At 55.2% G+C, this 15,957-nt stretch overlaps 1 protein-coding gene across 1 annotated transcript in view; it reads left to right on the forward strand.

Annotated features, from left to right (window-relative positions):
* Nucleotides 1-11,583, forward strand: part of Grm4 (glutamate metabotropic receptor 4) — an 88,263-nt gene extending 76,680 nt beyond the window's left edge. Inside the window, exons 9-11 of the mRNA XM_032888694.1 lie at nucleotides 2,163-3,098; nucleotides 6,205-6,451; nucleotides 10,638-11,583. Of these exons, the coding sequence (XP_032744585.1) occupies nucleotides 2,163-3,098; nucleotides 6,205-6,451; nucleotides 10,638-10,687 (1,233 nt within the window). The 3' untranslated portion in view covers nucleotides 10,688-11,583. The remainder of the gene's footprint in view (nucleotides 1-2,162; nucleotides 3,099-6,204; nucleotides 6,452-10,637) is intronic.
* Nucleotides 11,584-15,957: the final 4,374 nt, after the last annotated feature.

The raw sequence follows: 15,957 nt of genomic DNA on the forward strand, positions 1-15,957 counted from the left end.
GTGAGGTGAGGTGAGGGCCGGGCCTTCCAGTTTGCTCCCTGGATGACCGACTGACTAGGTTTTCTAAGGAGTCACTCAGCAGACTTCCGGGAGCTGAGGGAGAGGACGCAGGGTACCAGGCTACCTGAGGGGATCTGCAAGCAAAGGAAGCTGTCCTAGTGAGGTCTACAGCATTCCTTGTGGGAACCACAGGTGGTAACAAAAGGCAAGGTAGCTTCGTACCGGCTGCCCTTGGAACACGGGGAACAGAGGTTCAATAGGTCAGGCTTTTTCTCAAGTCCCCTAGTCATAGCGGTGACCTTAGGACTGGACTATCTTCATGGTGGGGGGTGCAGGGTTTCCAGAATATCCACCATCTTCCTTCAGGACCGCTGCACAGCCACTGCTCCCTTTGGCTGCTAGGGTGACGCATCCCATAATACACAGGGCCCAAGACAACCTCCCCATGAGGCTCCCTCTACACCCCACCCTTCCTTACTCCCCTCTTCTCAGTTCAGGGGCAATCTGGACAGCTTCAACCAGCCAGGCACATTCTTGCAGGAGAGGGAACTTGGGAAACATGTAAACCAACACATAGACACACACAGAGACCCAGAGACACAAAAAAGACAGACACAGACAAAGACAGACAGAGACACATAGACAAAGACAGACACACAGACACACACAAAGATACAGGCAGACACAACACAGAGACACAGAAACAGACACACAGGTACACATACAGACACACAAAAACATACAGAGATATACGGACTCACATAGACACAGACATACATACAGACCAAGATACACACAGATATACATAGACACAGACATACATACAGACCAAGATACACACAGATATACATAGACACAGACATACATACAGACCAAGATACACACAGACACAGACACATAGAGACAGAGATAGAGACACACACAGGTACACAGACACACAAAGACAGCGACATAGAAACAGACATTCACAGAAATGTACAGACACACACACAGAAACATATAGAGACACACACATATAGATACAAACAGACATACACATACAGAGACACAGAAACACATCCATACACACACAGGTACACAGACACACATCCAAACACACACAGGTACACAGACACACATCCAAACACACACAGGTACACAGACACACAGACACACAGACACACAGACACACACAGACACACATACACACACACACAGGTACACAGACACACATACATACACACACATAGGTACACAGACACACGTACACAGGTACACAGACACACAGACACACATACACAGGTACATAGACACACACACACACACACACACACACACACACTCTGTCCCATTAGGCCAGGCTTGCTGCTTTGAGAACAAACTGACCTTGTGACTCTTCCTTAGCACACTCCCTTAACCAGGTTAACCAGGTTAACCAGGCTCCCCGGTCCAGCACCTGCAGCTCTCTGGGCCACTGGGTTAGTTCCCGTAATGTACAGAATTCTGTAGAGCGTGACGATAACTCCCCAGCCGGCTTTACTCCCACCAACTGCATCTTCAGAGTCCTGGAGCAGCACTCGCTCTCATTTGGAGCCAGATGCAAAGGAATGCTAACTCCCAGGCACTCATTAAGTGCCTTCTGATTAAATTTTTGTTCCTTTCTTTCAGCTGAGCAGGATTCCAGAGTCGTTGGGCAGAAGCTGTGTGTGTGTGTGTGTGTGTGTGTGTGTGTGTGTGTGTGTGTGTGTGTGGTTTGAGGAGGGGTCTCCCTCTCTAGTGCATGAGAACCACACGGGAGGGGATTGTTCACACAGGCGAGGTCTAGGCTGGTTGAAATGGGCATTTCTAAATCTCCTGGCGACACAGTCTCCAGCCTCAGGGTTTGGATACCTAGGCCTTTGCTCTGCATGGGTTAGTTTGACTCTAGGAGTCATCTTCATGTTCTCTAGACTCAGTTTCTCCAGATGAGTGATTGCCCAGAATCCTCACAGGTCACTGGTGTCTGGGTCACGTGGTAAGTTGTCTGATAACAACTCTCAGTCAGTCAGCTCTGGTGAGGCCCAGGTAGCTGGGCTTTTGGCCAACATCGGTCCTATTCAGGTGTGGAGGCAGAGAGATCTCTGGAATAAGGCCTGGGCACTGCCGGCTTGTCCTGAGGTCAGCTCTGCAATTGTCATTGCCAGATAGAGCGGATGCAGTGGCCAGGGAGTGGCCAGCAGCTGCCGCGCTCCATCTGCAGTCTGCCCTGCCAGCCCGGGGAGCGGAAGAAGACTGTGAAGGGCATGGCTTGCTGCTGGCACTGCGAGCCCTGCACCGGGTACCAGTACCAAGTGGACCGCTACACCTGCAAGACCTGCCCCTACGACATGCGGCCCACGGAGAACCGCACGAGCTGCCAGCCCATCCCCATCGTCAAGTTGGAGTGGGACTCGCCGTGGGCCGTGCTGCCCCTCTTCCTGGCCGTGGTGGGCATCGCCGCCACGCTGTTCGTGGTGGTCACGTTTGTGCGCTACAACGATACCCCCATCGTCAAGGCCTCGGGCCGGGAGCTGAGCTACGTGCTGCTGGCGGGCATCTTTCTGTGCTACGCCACTACCTTCCTCATGATCGCAGAGCCGGACCTGGGGACCTGTTCGCTCCGCCGCATCTTCCTAGGGCTCGGCATGAGCATCAGCTACGCGGCCCTGCTGACCAAGACCAACCGCATTTACCGCATCTTTGAGCAGGGCAAACGGTCGGTCAGTGCCCCGCGTTTCATCAGCCCGGCCTCGCAGCTGGCCATCACCTTCATCCTCATCTCCCTGCAGCTGCTCGGCATCTGCGTGTGGTTCGTGGTGGACCCCTCCCACTCGGTGGTGGACTTCCAGGACCAACGGACACTTGACCCCCGCTTTGCCAGGGGCGTGCTCAAGTGCGACATCTCGGACCTGTCCCTCATCTGCCTGCTGGGCTACAGCATGCTGCTGATGGTCACGTGTACTGTGTACGCCATCAAGACCCGAGGCGTGCCCGAGACCTTCAACGAGGCCAAGCCCATCGGCTTCACCATGTACACCACCTGCATTGTCTGGCTGGCCTTCATCCCCATCTTTTTTGGCACCTCACAGTCAGCCGACAAGGTGGGTGGGCAGGGGGCGTGGCAGAGCAGGGGCGTGGCGGAGCTAGCGGGGGCGTGGCGGAGCTAGCGGGGGGCGTGGCGGAGCAGGGGGCGTGGTGGAGTGGGGCGTGGCGGCCCTGGAGCCAGGAGAAGCCTTCTTTAAAGGCTGGCAGCTTGAGAAATTGCTTTTGCCCTCACCAGGGGATCACCCTTAGGAGTCCCTCCTGAGTGTCTTAGAGAGCATCTGGGTCGTAGCTGCTAGGCCACAATATGGCAGCCGAGGCTCTCCCAACCTAGATTCCTGCCCTCTAAGGGGCTCTCCTTGGGAACTGGAAGGAGATGTTAAAGTGTATCCCCCTCGGAGACAGTCCCTTCAGAATCCAGAGAGGAGTAAGGACAAATCCCGCACTCCAAAACGAGCTACCCTCATCAATGCGTGGCCCTGTTACCCAGCGCTAGCCCTCTCCCAGCCTCAAATGGAGTCAGAGAGGAGAGATTGAGTTTTGAGTCACTTGGGACACCAGCCTCCCTAGAGAGAGAGTGTATATAAATGAATGCATGCGTGTGTGTGCGCAGATGTAAACGTGGCCTTTTGCACGCGTGCACCTTTAGTGATAGATGAGCTATGTGTGGGGTACACAGGGACCGTGGACGTGAGGGACCAGTGTGCTGAGGGGTTCGCAGCTGCCCACATGGGTGAGTGTGTGCACACAGGGGTTCAGGTGCAGGTGGGCATATACAGGTGGCCATGCAGTTGTCTGAATGGATCTGTCTGTATTTGTATGCACCCAGCATGGGGCCAGGATGTAAGCCAGGTGTGTGCATGACGTCAGGTACACGTGTGCAGGTGTTAGCAGGAGCTCATGGCTCCCCTGGGTGTTGTGTGAGGCAGACTGGCTGTTCTGGAAAGCAAGTGATGGCTCTCCTGCCTTACCCAGGATTCTCAGGGCTTAACAGCTGTGAGGTATTGCTGTGAGCCATCTAACATGGTAATTCTCTTTTGTGCGAGGTCACTGCTCAGCCAGCCTTGGACAGGATGTGCCTGTAGGCTCAGCCAGGATAGAGGAGGTTCCTGGGTTTGTACCACAGCCCCCGCCTGAGGGAAAACCAAAGTGGGTGGAACTCAGGTCCCCAGGGCTTCTCACAGCCCTGGTACAGAGGCAGGGGACTCTGGTCGATGGGTACAACTGCTGTTCTCTATGCTTTGTCCTCAGTCAAACTCTAGTCATTACTGGACAGTGGTGGCCATGGCTGACAGGGCTTCAGAGAGGACTCCAAAGAAGCTGCAGTGCTGGCTGGTCTGGTCTACCTGAGAACAGGATGGTGGCAGGTTGACCCCAAGGCCAGGTGGTTGGGCAGTGAGGTCACATTGCAGGCTGGTCCTCACTTAAATCTCAGCCTGTCCCAAGACCTCCGTCCCTCCCTCCCATACTCCTCACCTTGGAGTGCCACTGAGTTCTAGAGGATCATGGCTTCTCTAGAAGGGTTCACCACTCCTGGGAGTCACACGTACCTGCCCACAGGGGACACCAGGAGGTGCTGGACCCAGAGACCAGCTAAAGAGTTGGAGGGGAACTCTGGGTCAGTCCTGAGCCAAGGAGAAGATCCAAGTGGGCAGTCACTCTTCTACCTCGAGGTGGTTAGGGACCCCAGAGAGCTTCAGAGCTGATCTTCAGCAACTTTAACTCTAGTCTGAGCCTCCCTTAACCCTTCTGTCTTCAGAAAGGCTTCTGGGCTGTAAAAGGAAAACCCAGAAACAGTGACTGTGTTGAGCGCTGGGCGCCATTTATAACCTGGAGCAAAGATACACACAGGTGTGTGTGTGTGTGTGTGTGTGTGTGTGTGTGTGTATATATATATATATATATATATATATATATATATATAGAGAGAGAGAGAGAGAGGAGGGAGGGAGGGAGGGAGGAGAGAGAGAGAGAGAGAGAGAGAGAGATGAAGGTGCTGTACATTCTGCCTGGGTTAATGCTCTCCCAAAGAGGGGAGCCGGCCTGCCCAGCGTCTCACTACGGGCCAGGGTAGATAGCCTCTCTCTACTCTTTTAGGACCCATGGGTCTTCAGAAAGAAGCATAGACTTCCACCCCACACTGCAGAGAGAAGTACAGGATGCCGTTGGGAGTCAGGAGGTCTTCTTAGAATAATGGGACGTCAGCCACACTCTAGGGCAGGAACCTAGGCTTAGGGGCATTTCCCGTCTCCTCCAGGTCGGTACCTGGAGCCCCAGCTGAACGGAGAGGGGCAGTTGGGGCCTGGCTCACCTGTCACAAAGAAGAAGGTGGGAGGGAACCTGGGCAGAGCAGTGGCAATTGCTGGGCTCTGTTTAGAGGGCTTCCGCCATTGAAGAATGGATTACCCGACACCCAGATTAATGGGCTCCCATTTTGCTAAGCATCTGTCACTGTTAGTGCTGGCGAGCGAGCATGAAATGAATCTGACAGCGTTGCTGCCACAGCCATCTTCTGCCGGGTGCCGTGGGTCCCCAGTAGGGGCCTGCTCTATGTGGGAAGCACAGGGGGAGATAGTCACTGGATGAGGGGCTGCTGGGAGCCGCTCCAAGGCCCCAGTCGGGGCTCATGTGACTCCTAGCAGCCTGGGGTAGGGATTCTGCTCCTAAGAAGGTCAGCTCTGGTCCCCGAGAACTGTGTTGGAGACATTTCTCCAGAGGTTGGATGTAGGGGGGTGTTCCACGACACTACCACACACAGACAGTGCTTCCTGTACACTTAACACTGTTAACTTGTCCCTAGCCACAACTCTGTGAGGTAGGTACTGACTTTTTTTTAGGCCTGTTTTGTACATAAGGAAACTGAGGCACAAAGACTGACCTGCCCAAGTTCATAATGCTAGGATGTGTCAGGAATTCTGACTTCCTCCTGCTGGAAGCCATCAGCTGCAGAATGGATTGGTACCAGCTGTGTGTGTTCCCAGATGGGGACTGGATAGATCAGGGCTCTCTAGGATGAGAATTCGCTCAGCAGAGGTGGGTGGCGCCAGAGGGGTGGAGCCAGAGGGACAAGGGCAGGGCCAGGTGGGTGGAGTCTGACAGAATGGGGCGGAGCTGAAGGGAGTGAAGGCGGAGCTGGCTCTGACCCCCACCTGCGGCCACCCACAGCTGTACATCCAGACAACCACACTGACGGTCTCCGTGAGTCTGAGCGCTTCAGTGTCCCTGGGGATGCTCTACATGCCCAAAGTCTACATCATCCTCTTCCACCCGGAGCAGAACGTGCCCAAGCGCAAGCGCAGTCTCAAAGCCGTGGTCACCGCCGCCACCATGTCCAACAAGTTCACACAGAAGGGCAACTTCAGGCCCAATGGGGAAGCCAAATCAGAGCTGTGTGAGAACCTGGAGGCCCCAGGTGAGTGCATGGCCGCTTTCCTTTGTCTCCCAGGCCCCGCCCCACCCCTTTGCGTAGGCAGCTGAAGGTCTCATTACCAGACTTCTGGTAGGAGACAGTAGGTTGCAGATCACCACAGTTGTCCTGTTAGGCCCTTCCTGGTGGCTGGAGAGAACATCAGAGACCCTGGGAGTGGCCAGTGCCGTGGACCTGGTTCCTGCAGGGTGTCGAGACCCCATCATATCACTGTTCCAGTCTGTCAGTTCTTCTGGGGGAAGGGGCGACCGCAGAGGCCCTGTTCCTGGGGTAGGAGGAACCCCAGGAGGAACCTTTGGCTTTGTCTCTAACGAGTCTTAAAGATGGGGACCCTAGGACATGGCTGTCCTGGGGCAGGTGGGTGAGGATAGAGTGGGCTGGGACATTGACTGATGTCTCTGTGGAGCACCATTTGCCCTACGTCATAGTCTGCAGACTTGGCGTCCAAAGTCAGTTGGTGGCAGCAGGGACAGGCTCGACCTGGGCTGGATCCCAGTTGAGACCCAGAGGAAGCAAGGGCTTCTCCTGATATTATATGGCAGCACTGACTTCAACATGGTGACTTTCTCCGTGCAATGGCTTCCCTGTCCCTGGGGTGCCCATCCTCTATGTGGGGTGCTATAGATGAGTATGACATACATGCACATGCATGCACACATGCACACGCATGCACACTCATGACACACATGCACATGCTGAGAGTAGGATATATTCACGATATAACCCAGGAGGGTTATCACTATATTACGATTACACTCATCAATCAGTGGGGACCTCAGGGTGAGGAGCTTTGCAGAGTTTTGATGGCCCCACTGATATTGTCCCTCTGTCCTGTTCAGGCTGATCACAGGGTCAGAAAAGGAAGTGTAGTAGGTCAACGGGAGACAGGTCCTCAACCCTGTTCCTGCAAGGGTGGGCCCAGCACCCCCTGCAGCCAGAGGCAGAGGTGGCAGCTCCTTTGTCCCCTGTCTCTCTCAGTGACAGGGCTCCATGGTGATCAATTCTAGGGACAGCCCAGCTGAGGGGCTGTGAGAGAGAGGAGTGGGGAGGTGTCACTCCCGTAGAACAGAAACATTTTTCACCCTGTCAAGTTCAGGCCACATATCTTTAAACAAACAACAGAATAAATAATTTAGAGGGCTGATTGCAGGCCGATTGGTGCGGAATCACAGGGGCGACAAGCGGTGACCGTTAGCCTTGTGCCTCAAGCTGTCTCGAAAATTGCTGTGTGGTTGGCTGGTGACTGGAAACCCCTGGGGAGGGCTCTGCCACACCTTCATGCCTCCACTCACAAAGAGAACAATGCCAAGTCCCACCCTGCCTCACTGCCGAGCGAGCGCCTTTCTGCCCAGCTTCTCAGAGGTTTTCAGCCTTTCTGCCCAGCTTCTCAGAGGTTTTCAGTTGCCTCCGGCCTGAGAGCCAGCTGCTGTGCTGTTTACAGGGAGGGGGAACTGTGTTTGCTGTTACCCAGTTTACAGGGAGGGGGAACAGTGTTTGCAGTCACCTGGTTTATAGGTAGGGAGAACGGTGTTTGCAGTCACCCAGTTTACAGGGAGGGAGAGCCTTTGTTCTGAGAAGGGCTCATCTGTTAGCAGATTACTGGTAAGGAGGCACAGATTGTGTCCCAGGCCCCCTCCCGGCTGACTGGCGCTTTCAGGTGTGCTAGTCAGCTTGTTGTGCCCATTTTCCAGATGGTGACACAGGCTTTGACAAAAGGCTTGGGGGTTCCCTGGTTTACAGCTGAGGCCCGAGACTCCCATCCCACGAGCTCCAGATGGTTTAGAGGAAACAAACAGCTCCCGCTGGGCTGGTGGCACAGGACCCAGACATCCCCTGCCACGTGCTTCTTTCTTGTCCCCTGATAGCTCCTGAGGCAGAACGCCCTGGGGCTGATGTTCTCCTGCCGGGAGCTGGCTTTTACCAAGGTTTCTTTCCATCTCCTGACCCCAACCCACTGGAGGGTCTTGCAGCTGGGAAACAGCTCTCAGTCGTTTACACAGGGGATGATGGAGTCTGGGGAATTGGTTTGTGGCAGTTTGGGTAGCCATCTGCACGGCTCTGCAAAGGCGCTGGGGTTTAGCTGATGGAGGTGTTGAGAGTTTTGGTGGTCCTTTGGGGAAAGAAGTCTAGGTCACCTTGCTTGCATATTCTAACTATAGGTAGGGAAACTGAGGCCCAGTAGGAAAAGGAGGAAGCTACCCGAGGTCACCCAGGAAGAAGGAGACTCCACCTACGAGAATACATCTCATCCCCCACACCTGCCATCCTGTGTCTAGCCTCTTCTGAGTTCACCCAGTCCATCCAGGCCCAGGATTCCTCCATCCTCTCGGTTACCCGAGATGCAGGGATAGACAGATACTGCCGTTTCTATCTTTCCCTGAATGTTAGGGCACACTTCTTTCCATTGCACCCAGCTTCGCCTTGAATACCTCTGTGGACAGAGAGCTCACTACCACGTAATGTCCACCCTTGCCCACCCCCTCCACTGGCCAGGAGACAGTTATTTCTTTAGCTTAGCTGAACTCTGGTCTCGGTACCTCCTGAGTTCCCAGAAGGAAACCAAGAGGCTCAAATCAGATGGTCGTTTGTCCCTCTCCAACATCAAAGAAGATGATAGATAGACAGGAAGGGGGGGGCGGTGTATGGGTCCAGGTTCCTTCCATCTTGTTGCTCCTTTGATTCCCTAAGGATTGAGGCTGGCTATCTCCAGTGTCGTGCAAGGGAAACAACCGTCTTACTTAGACTGCGGCGGACAGCATCTCTCCTCCTTTGCTTTCTGTTGCTAAGATAAACGCCGAGGCCAAAAGCAGCTTGGGGCCCGTGGGGGAGGTGTTTGTTTCATCCTAAAGGTTAGGATGAATAGATGTAGGGGAATAGATGCAGAAGTTCACAGCAGAAGTCACAGAGGATGGCTCCTCACTGCCTTGTTCTCCGGCTCATGATGAGTTAGCTTTTCTACACAGCTCAGACCCACCTGCATGGAGATGGCAGAGCCTGCAGTGGGCTGGGCCCTTCCGAATCACTCATTAAGACAATTCCTCACAGAGGTGACTGCAGGCCAATCTGATCTGGCTAATCCCCCAATCGAGACTGCTTCAAATGACTCCAGGTTGATAACTGACCCTAACTAGGCCACCATCCCTCCCTTGGATTTAATTAACAAGATTTACCATAGAGCCTGCTCGGCTGCAGGAGAGGCTGGGAGGCGTTGTCTTTAATGTGGCAGCCGTGTGCCCCGTGTAACAGGGAGGGGTCAGGGAGGTAGCCTGTGGACCTCCATGCTGCCCCGCCCCACCTCCTCTCTTCTAGGTCACACGTCCCTGGCCCAACCCAATGGGTGTGCCTCTTTCTCAGAACTGAAGGACCCCCCAAAGGAAACAAGGCCGTTCCAGATGGGGACAGCATTTTTCCTCACCCAACCCCTCTATGCCCCACCCTGTCACTGCCACTGAGGGAGACCCCCAAACCTGTCAAGGCGGGATAGAACTAAGGGTGTGGCCAGCCTCCTCACGACTCTGGTCTCAGATCCCTGACAGCTGGGGGCACCCCCGTTTGGTCTTACTGGACTACAGTACAGAAGGTCTGCACTCTGGTGGGTAGGGGAGCTCACTTTGCCTACGAGAGCTGATGCTATTACCTCCTCTTCCAGGTCACCATTCTAACATGCTGAGTGCTTTCTCTTTCAAAATATCAGGGGTTGAACCTCTGAGAGCTTTCCCTTGGAGAGTGTTTTAGGATTCTGCGATTGTATCGTACATCCAAAGACCTATTTAAGGCATTGAAAGATTTAGAAGGTGACAAGGGGAGGTGCTCCAAGAGGGGGGGGTCGCATCTTGGTAACATTTCGAGGAGGAGGAGGGACGTTCCAGGTGATGTTTCGCAGTAGCAAAGATGTGGCGGTGGAAATTCTGTGTGGGACCTGGGGTCTCGGGACTGCAAGAGAGGCAGCTTCGGGGAGGTGGGTCCTGCACCCAGCTGGGGTACCCTGGTCTGGGGGCCCTAATGGAGTTCTGTGCAAGAGAGGCAGCTTCGGGGAGGTGGGTCCTGCACCCAGCTGGGGTACCCTGGTCTGGGGGCCCTAATGGAGTTCTGTGCTGTGCAGCACCTCTGGGGGGGGGAAGGTCCCAGAGGAGGTAGTGCTGATTCCCCAAATCTTCTGGTCTCTCTCCAGCGCTGGCTACCAAACAGACCTACGTCACCTACACCAACCATGCCATCTAGCCGGGCCGCGGAGCCAAGCAGGCTAAGGAGCCACAACCTCTGAGGATGGCGCATCGGGCCAGGGCCGTTCCCGAGGGCCCTGCTGATGTCTGCCCGCCTCCCGGGCATCCACGAATGTGGCTTGGTGCTGAGGACAGTAGAGACCCCGGCCATCACTGCTGGGCAAGCCGTGGTGGGCAACCAGAGGAGGCCGAGTGGCTGGGGCGGTTCCAGGTTATGCCACACACAGGTCTTCCTTCTGGACCACTGTTGGGCCCAGCCCCAAAGCACAGGGGCTCGGTCTCCAGAGCCCAGCCCTGGCTTTCTCTCCTTCCTCCTGCCTCCGTCTGTCCTGTGGGTGACCCCGGTTGGTCCCTGCCCCGTCTTTGCGTTTCTCTTCCGTCTTTGCTCTGCATGTGTTGTCTGTTTGGGCCCTCTGCTTCCATATTTTTCCATTCTGCTCCTGGCCTTCCCCTGCCATCTGCCCTGCCCCCTTCCCCTCCTCCCTGAGCCACCCCACCCCCGCCATCATTTTCTCTTCTGTTCCCCCTCGATCTCATTTCCTACCAGCCTTCCCCCCACTTGGCTTCATCCACCAACTCTTTCACCATGTCGCAAAAGAGAAAAAAAAGGGGGGGGATCACCCCCTACAAAAAAGCCCAAACAAAAACTAATCTTGAGTGTGTTTCGAAGTGCTGCGTCCTCCTGGTGGCCTGTGTGTCCCTGTGGCCTGCAGCCTGCTCGCCCGCCCTACCCGTCTGCCGTGTGTCCTGCCCGCCCGCCCGCCTGCCCGCCTTGCCCTTCCTGCCAACGACACGGAGTTCAGTGCCTGGGTGTTTGGTGATGGTCTCTGATGTGTAGCATGTCTGTTTTTATACCGAGAACATTTCTAATAAAGAGAAACACATGGTTTTGCACCTGGCCTGCGTGTCCTCTGAGGGCCCTCCCACGCAGGGGCAGGAGGACTGTGGACTTCCGAAGGTTCCTTGGGGGCCGGGGCTCTGTGGAGGCTTTTGACTTGGATTGCTGGTATCTCAAGAGAAGTGAGCAGGACACCACAGGATATTCCAGTGCCTATGGGGATCGGAGAGATGGCTTGGTGGTTAAATGTGTCTTACAGAAGACCCAAGTGTGACTCCCAGCATCTCCATCAGGGGTGGCTCTAGGGGATCTTCTCTCTCTTCTGGGATTCTCGGGTATCTGTGTTCACCTGTGCACATACCCACACACACATATAATTAAAAATAAATCTTTAAAGAAACAAACCAGCACCTCTCCAGCCGAGGGCATCCCTTACAGAATTTGGCTCAGGACACCAGGGTCCCTAGTCCAGCCCTGATCCTCTATCTTCAGGTGCTGGGGTGCCTGGAACCCATGTGTCAGCACATGACATGGTAGAGGTATGACTCCCTGTGGGCCTGTGTGTCTAACATGTGCATCCAACTCCTCTGTGCATGTATGTCTGTTGTGTGTGCGGGCATCTGTCTAGCATCTGTCCTAGCTAGCGCCAAGTGTGTGTGGCAGGTGTGCAAACCTGTGCTGTTGGCAGCTGGCTCCCTCGGCAGGTGGGAGGAAGGCAGGGGGCGTGGCTAAGAGGCTGGCCTCTGTCAGGATTGGCCACAGCTGGCAGTGGGACCTGACCCTGGTTCTTGGTACCGCCCCTCCCCCAATTCTTCCACCCCAACAGCAAATGACAGAGCAGTGGGACACCATAGCCAAAGGTGACAGAGGGACCCTGGGCAGGGAGGCATCAGGGACCAACTGTGAGACGCAGATGACATCACTGTGTGGTATGAGGTGTCGAGGTCCCGCTGTGCCAGCCCTTACTCCTGGGGCCAGCTCTGCTCAGCCCTCCCATCACCGGGTTTCTGAGTGGTACCCAGGATGTATTAGGAAGACATCCTACTGGCTGTCTGGTAGGATGGTCCCAAGACCTCTCGGATTAGGTTTTGCCCAGCACTGTGCTAGAACCAGGCTCAGGCAGGCAAGGCTAGAGCACCAGATCATAGATTTCTAGAAGCTTCCAGGCAAATAGGTATACGGGGTGGGGGGCTTGGGGGGGGGGAAGATTGACTTCAAGGAAGAAAGCATCCCCTGGGGGATTCCTACAGAGCCCTGCCTTGCCCCTCCTCAGCTCTGAGGCTCAAGGCTTCCCAGGTGGAAGGCCTGGCCCAGAGCTATAATGCCACGGTCCGCAGCCATTCCCATTGTGTGTGGTGACCCCACATTTGTTCTCGGGCACTCAGGAAGAGATGGTAGGTTAGTCCCTGGCCTTCCCCTTCATGAGCGGGTGAAGGCTGAGGAAACCCAGCTGCCAGAGAGCCACCCTGGGGAAGCCATGCTAACCCTGAAACACGGATTCCGGAGGACAGGTGATGGTCACATATTGCTAAGTAGGGAGCCTTGGGCTGGGTGCACTGAACCCCTGAGCCAGAATGTGGGTACTGAAAAGCAGGGGTCCCACGGGCCTAAGGCTAGCAGGAAGTAACCTGCAAGTCAGGGCTGACTAGTGGCACCGGAAAGTTGAGAAGGGCCTGAGGTGACTGCTGGAAGACGGGAGTGGGTGGAACGCTGGTGTTAGCGAGCTGCTCTGAGAGGGTGAGGGGAGGTCTTCTGGGCAGCCGCAGCCCCCTCCTAAGTTACAAGTGGAATTTTATTGTCATTTCCTATTGCTCTGTTGGGGATTGGGATCTCGGGCCTCTTGCACAGTAGGCACACCCTCTACCACTGAGTTACTCGGGGTAACGGACAGGTGTGCATGCACCCCCAGCCACACGGACAGGTGTGCACCCCATCCCCTAGTACATAAGGGGCACTGAGCCACACGGATAGGTGCTGGAGATGCTGGGATTTTATATTTCAGTAAAATAGGAAGGTGGAATCCCCTTAGGGCCTGGAACAACCCCCCGGGGTCTCAGTCTTGAGGAGGTCAAGAGGGTAGATGCTACCCCCAGCACCCTCTCTATCCTTGCTTACACCAAGGAACTCCCCAGACCATAGATCTGCCCTAGCCTGGGGAGGCTGAGCGACTCTCAGAACTGCCAGGGATGACTGAGGTGCTATGGGTCAGTCATGACCCCAGCCTTGGGGTCAGTGAAGCAAGGGAGACCAGCGGTACCCACCTACAAGCTTGCCTATGGCCCACAGACAAGATGGCTGCTCCTGCCCTGGCCAGGGCCAAGAGCTGTCAGGTGACTCGAACAGACACGTGATGCCTGCTCCTTTTCAGGATCTGGTGAAGCCAGCTCCTGGTCCTCCCAGCTCCAGGGCTGACTCTGTCCTCTTAGCACTTCTCAGGCCCTGACAATTGGAGGCCAGAGGGCCAGGGATCCCAGAGCTAGGACAGAGGGCATGCCAATTAGCACCATGTCAGCAGTCCACGAACCACCTCTGCCCTCAGGACCACCAAGGAGCTATGGAGCCCTACGGAAGGAATCTGAAGAAAGGACCTGGGCCCCTTTAAAGTCTCATGAGGGTCTCAGAGCCCAGATTGTCCACTGAGCATCCAGGGTTGACTCAAGTGCCTCCCTGGCTCCTGCCAGCCTCTCTGTAGTACCCAGGCCATGCCTCAAGCCTCAGCCCGGGCCCCAGAGCATCCCCAGGCCTGTTCCCCAGACAGCTCCGTGCTGAACAGCACACGCGCCAGGCTCTCACTTCAGTTGGCAAAAGTAGCAATTAGCATCTAATGAGCCTTCTTGCTTTATTTTTAGGTAACCTCTGAGGCCCTGCCCATGGAATTCAGCCCGCCATTGCTGGCACATAATTAAAGCATGTCACCATAATTTGCCTTTTTTCCCCCCCTTACAAAGCCGTAATTATGTTTTTATTGCAAGTGAAGGGGGAAAGCAGGGGGAAAGGAAACAGAGAGAGGCGGGGCTGGGGCAGGAACCCGAGCTAGGCTTCCTTAGTCGGGGCCTCCCTGCCTCTTGGGGGGGCCACTTTCCCTTGAGCTTCCCTGGGAACTCCCTCTAGCCCTTCCCGATGGCCTGCCCCGGGGAGAGCAGTCACTGTGTCCGAACCCGACGACTCCTAAGTTGGGAGCAGTCACGTGGGAGCCCCTGCATCTTCCGCAGATGTTGGGAACGTTCCAGATAAAAAGTTAAATGAAAACTCTGCTCCCAGGAAGGAGCCTGCTGATTGCTTCTGGGCAGGCTTTTCTCTCTCTCTCTCTCTCTCTCTCTCTCTCTCTCTCTCTCTCTCTCTCTCTCTCTCTCTCTCTCACTGTGTGGTGAGGGCTGTCCTAACACAGAGAGCCACGGCTCCTCCTGGTGGGACTGCCTGTCTGGAAGCAGACGCTCCCATCCCCCACCCCAAACAGCGTCTCAGGTGCCCCACCATTCACCCAAATCATTCTGGTCATCTGGCAACTGTGCCGGATTCCAGCATGGTGCCGCGTCAGCCAGGATGGTAAGGACAGGGAACGGCTTCTGTTTAAAGAGGGCATTCCTGGGACATTCCCGCCCCCTCCCCTCCTTCTCAGGGTTCCTTCAGGGTTAGGGTGGGGGAGCTGGGGAAATGCCCAGCTTCTTCCCAGGATGCAGTGGGAGTCAGGACACCAGGATTCCTACTAAGGCTCAGTGGAGGAAGAGACCAAAAAGGTTTTGGGGGACGGTTACTATGGTAACCGTGCCCCCTAATAAGGGGCAGGGGAGGAGCCTGAATATACAAATGAGACCATCCTCTCCCCCAGCTGTGGTGGATTGGCTGAGGCAGGAAGAGGCCTTTTTAGTGGGAGGGAGGGAGCCATAGAAGGGGAGCCACGAAAGAGGGAGCCATGGAAGGGGGAGCCACAGAAGGGGGTGGAAGAAGGGGGATAGATTAGTTTCATGTGGCCCAGATAAGATCTGCCCAGGGAGATGCTTTGCCTGTCTGTGGAGGGCCTTGAAGGCTGAGCTGGACCAGGCTGCTGGGCCCATCCACTGTCCATCACACACAGGAATAAGACTGGGGCTCCCAGATTTTGCTTTTTAAGTTTTAATTTTCTTTCAATATCTATTTATCTACTGAGGTTGTACATGTGCCATAGCATATGTGTGGAGGTCTACAGACAACTTGTGGAAGTTGGGCCTTCCACTGTGTAGGTTCTGGGGATTGAATGAACCATGTCGGTCTCAGCCTACTTCACTCTGCAAGCTTGGTGGCAAGCCCCTCCTTTACCAGATGAACCCCTCTATGTCGGCAGCCCCTGTGCTCCCCCTCCTCCTAGTGTGATGCTCCCTCCCCTAGCCTTTGCTCCCCTTCTCTGGTGTGGTGCTCCCCTTCTCTAGTGTGGTGCTCCCTTTCTGGTCTTG

This window comes from Rattus rattus, chromosome 18 (assembly GCF_011064425.1).
Source record: "Rattus rattus isolate New Zealand chromosome 18, Rrattus_CSIRO_v1, whole genome shotgun sequence".
NCBI classification, from domain to species: Eukaryota; Metazoa; Chordata; class Mammalia; order Rodentia; family Muridae; genus Rattus; species Rattus rattus.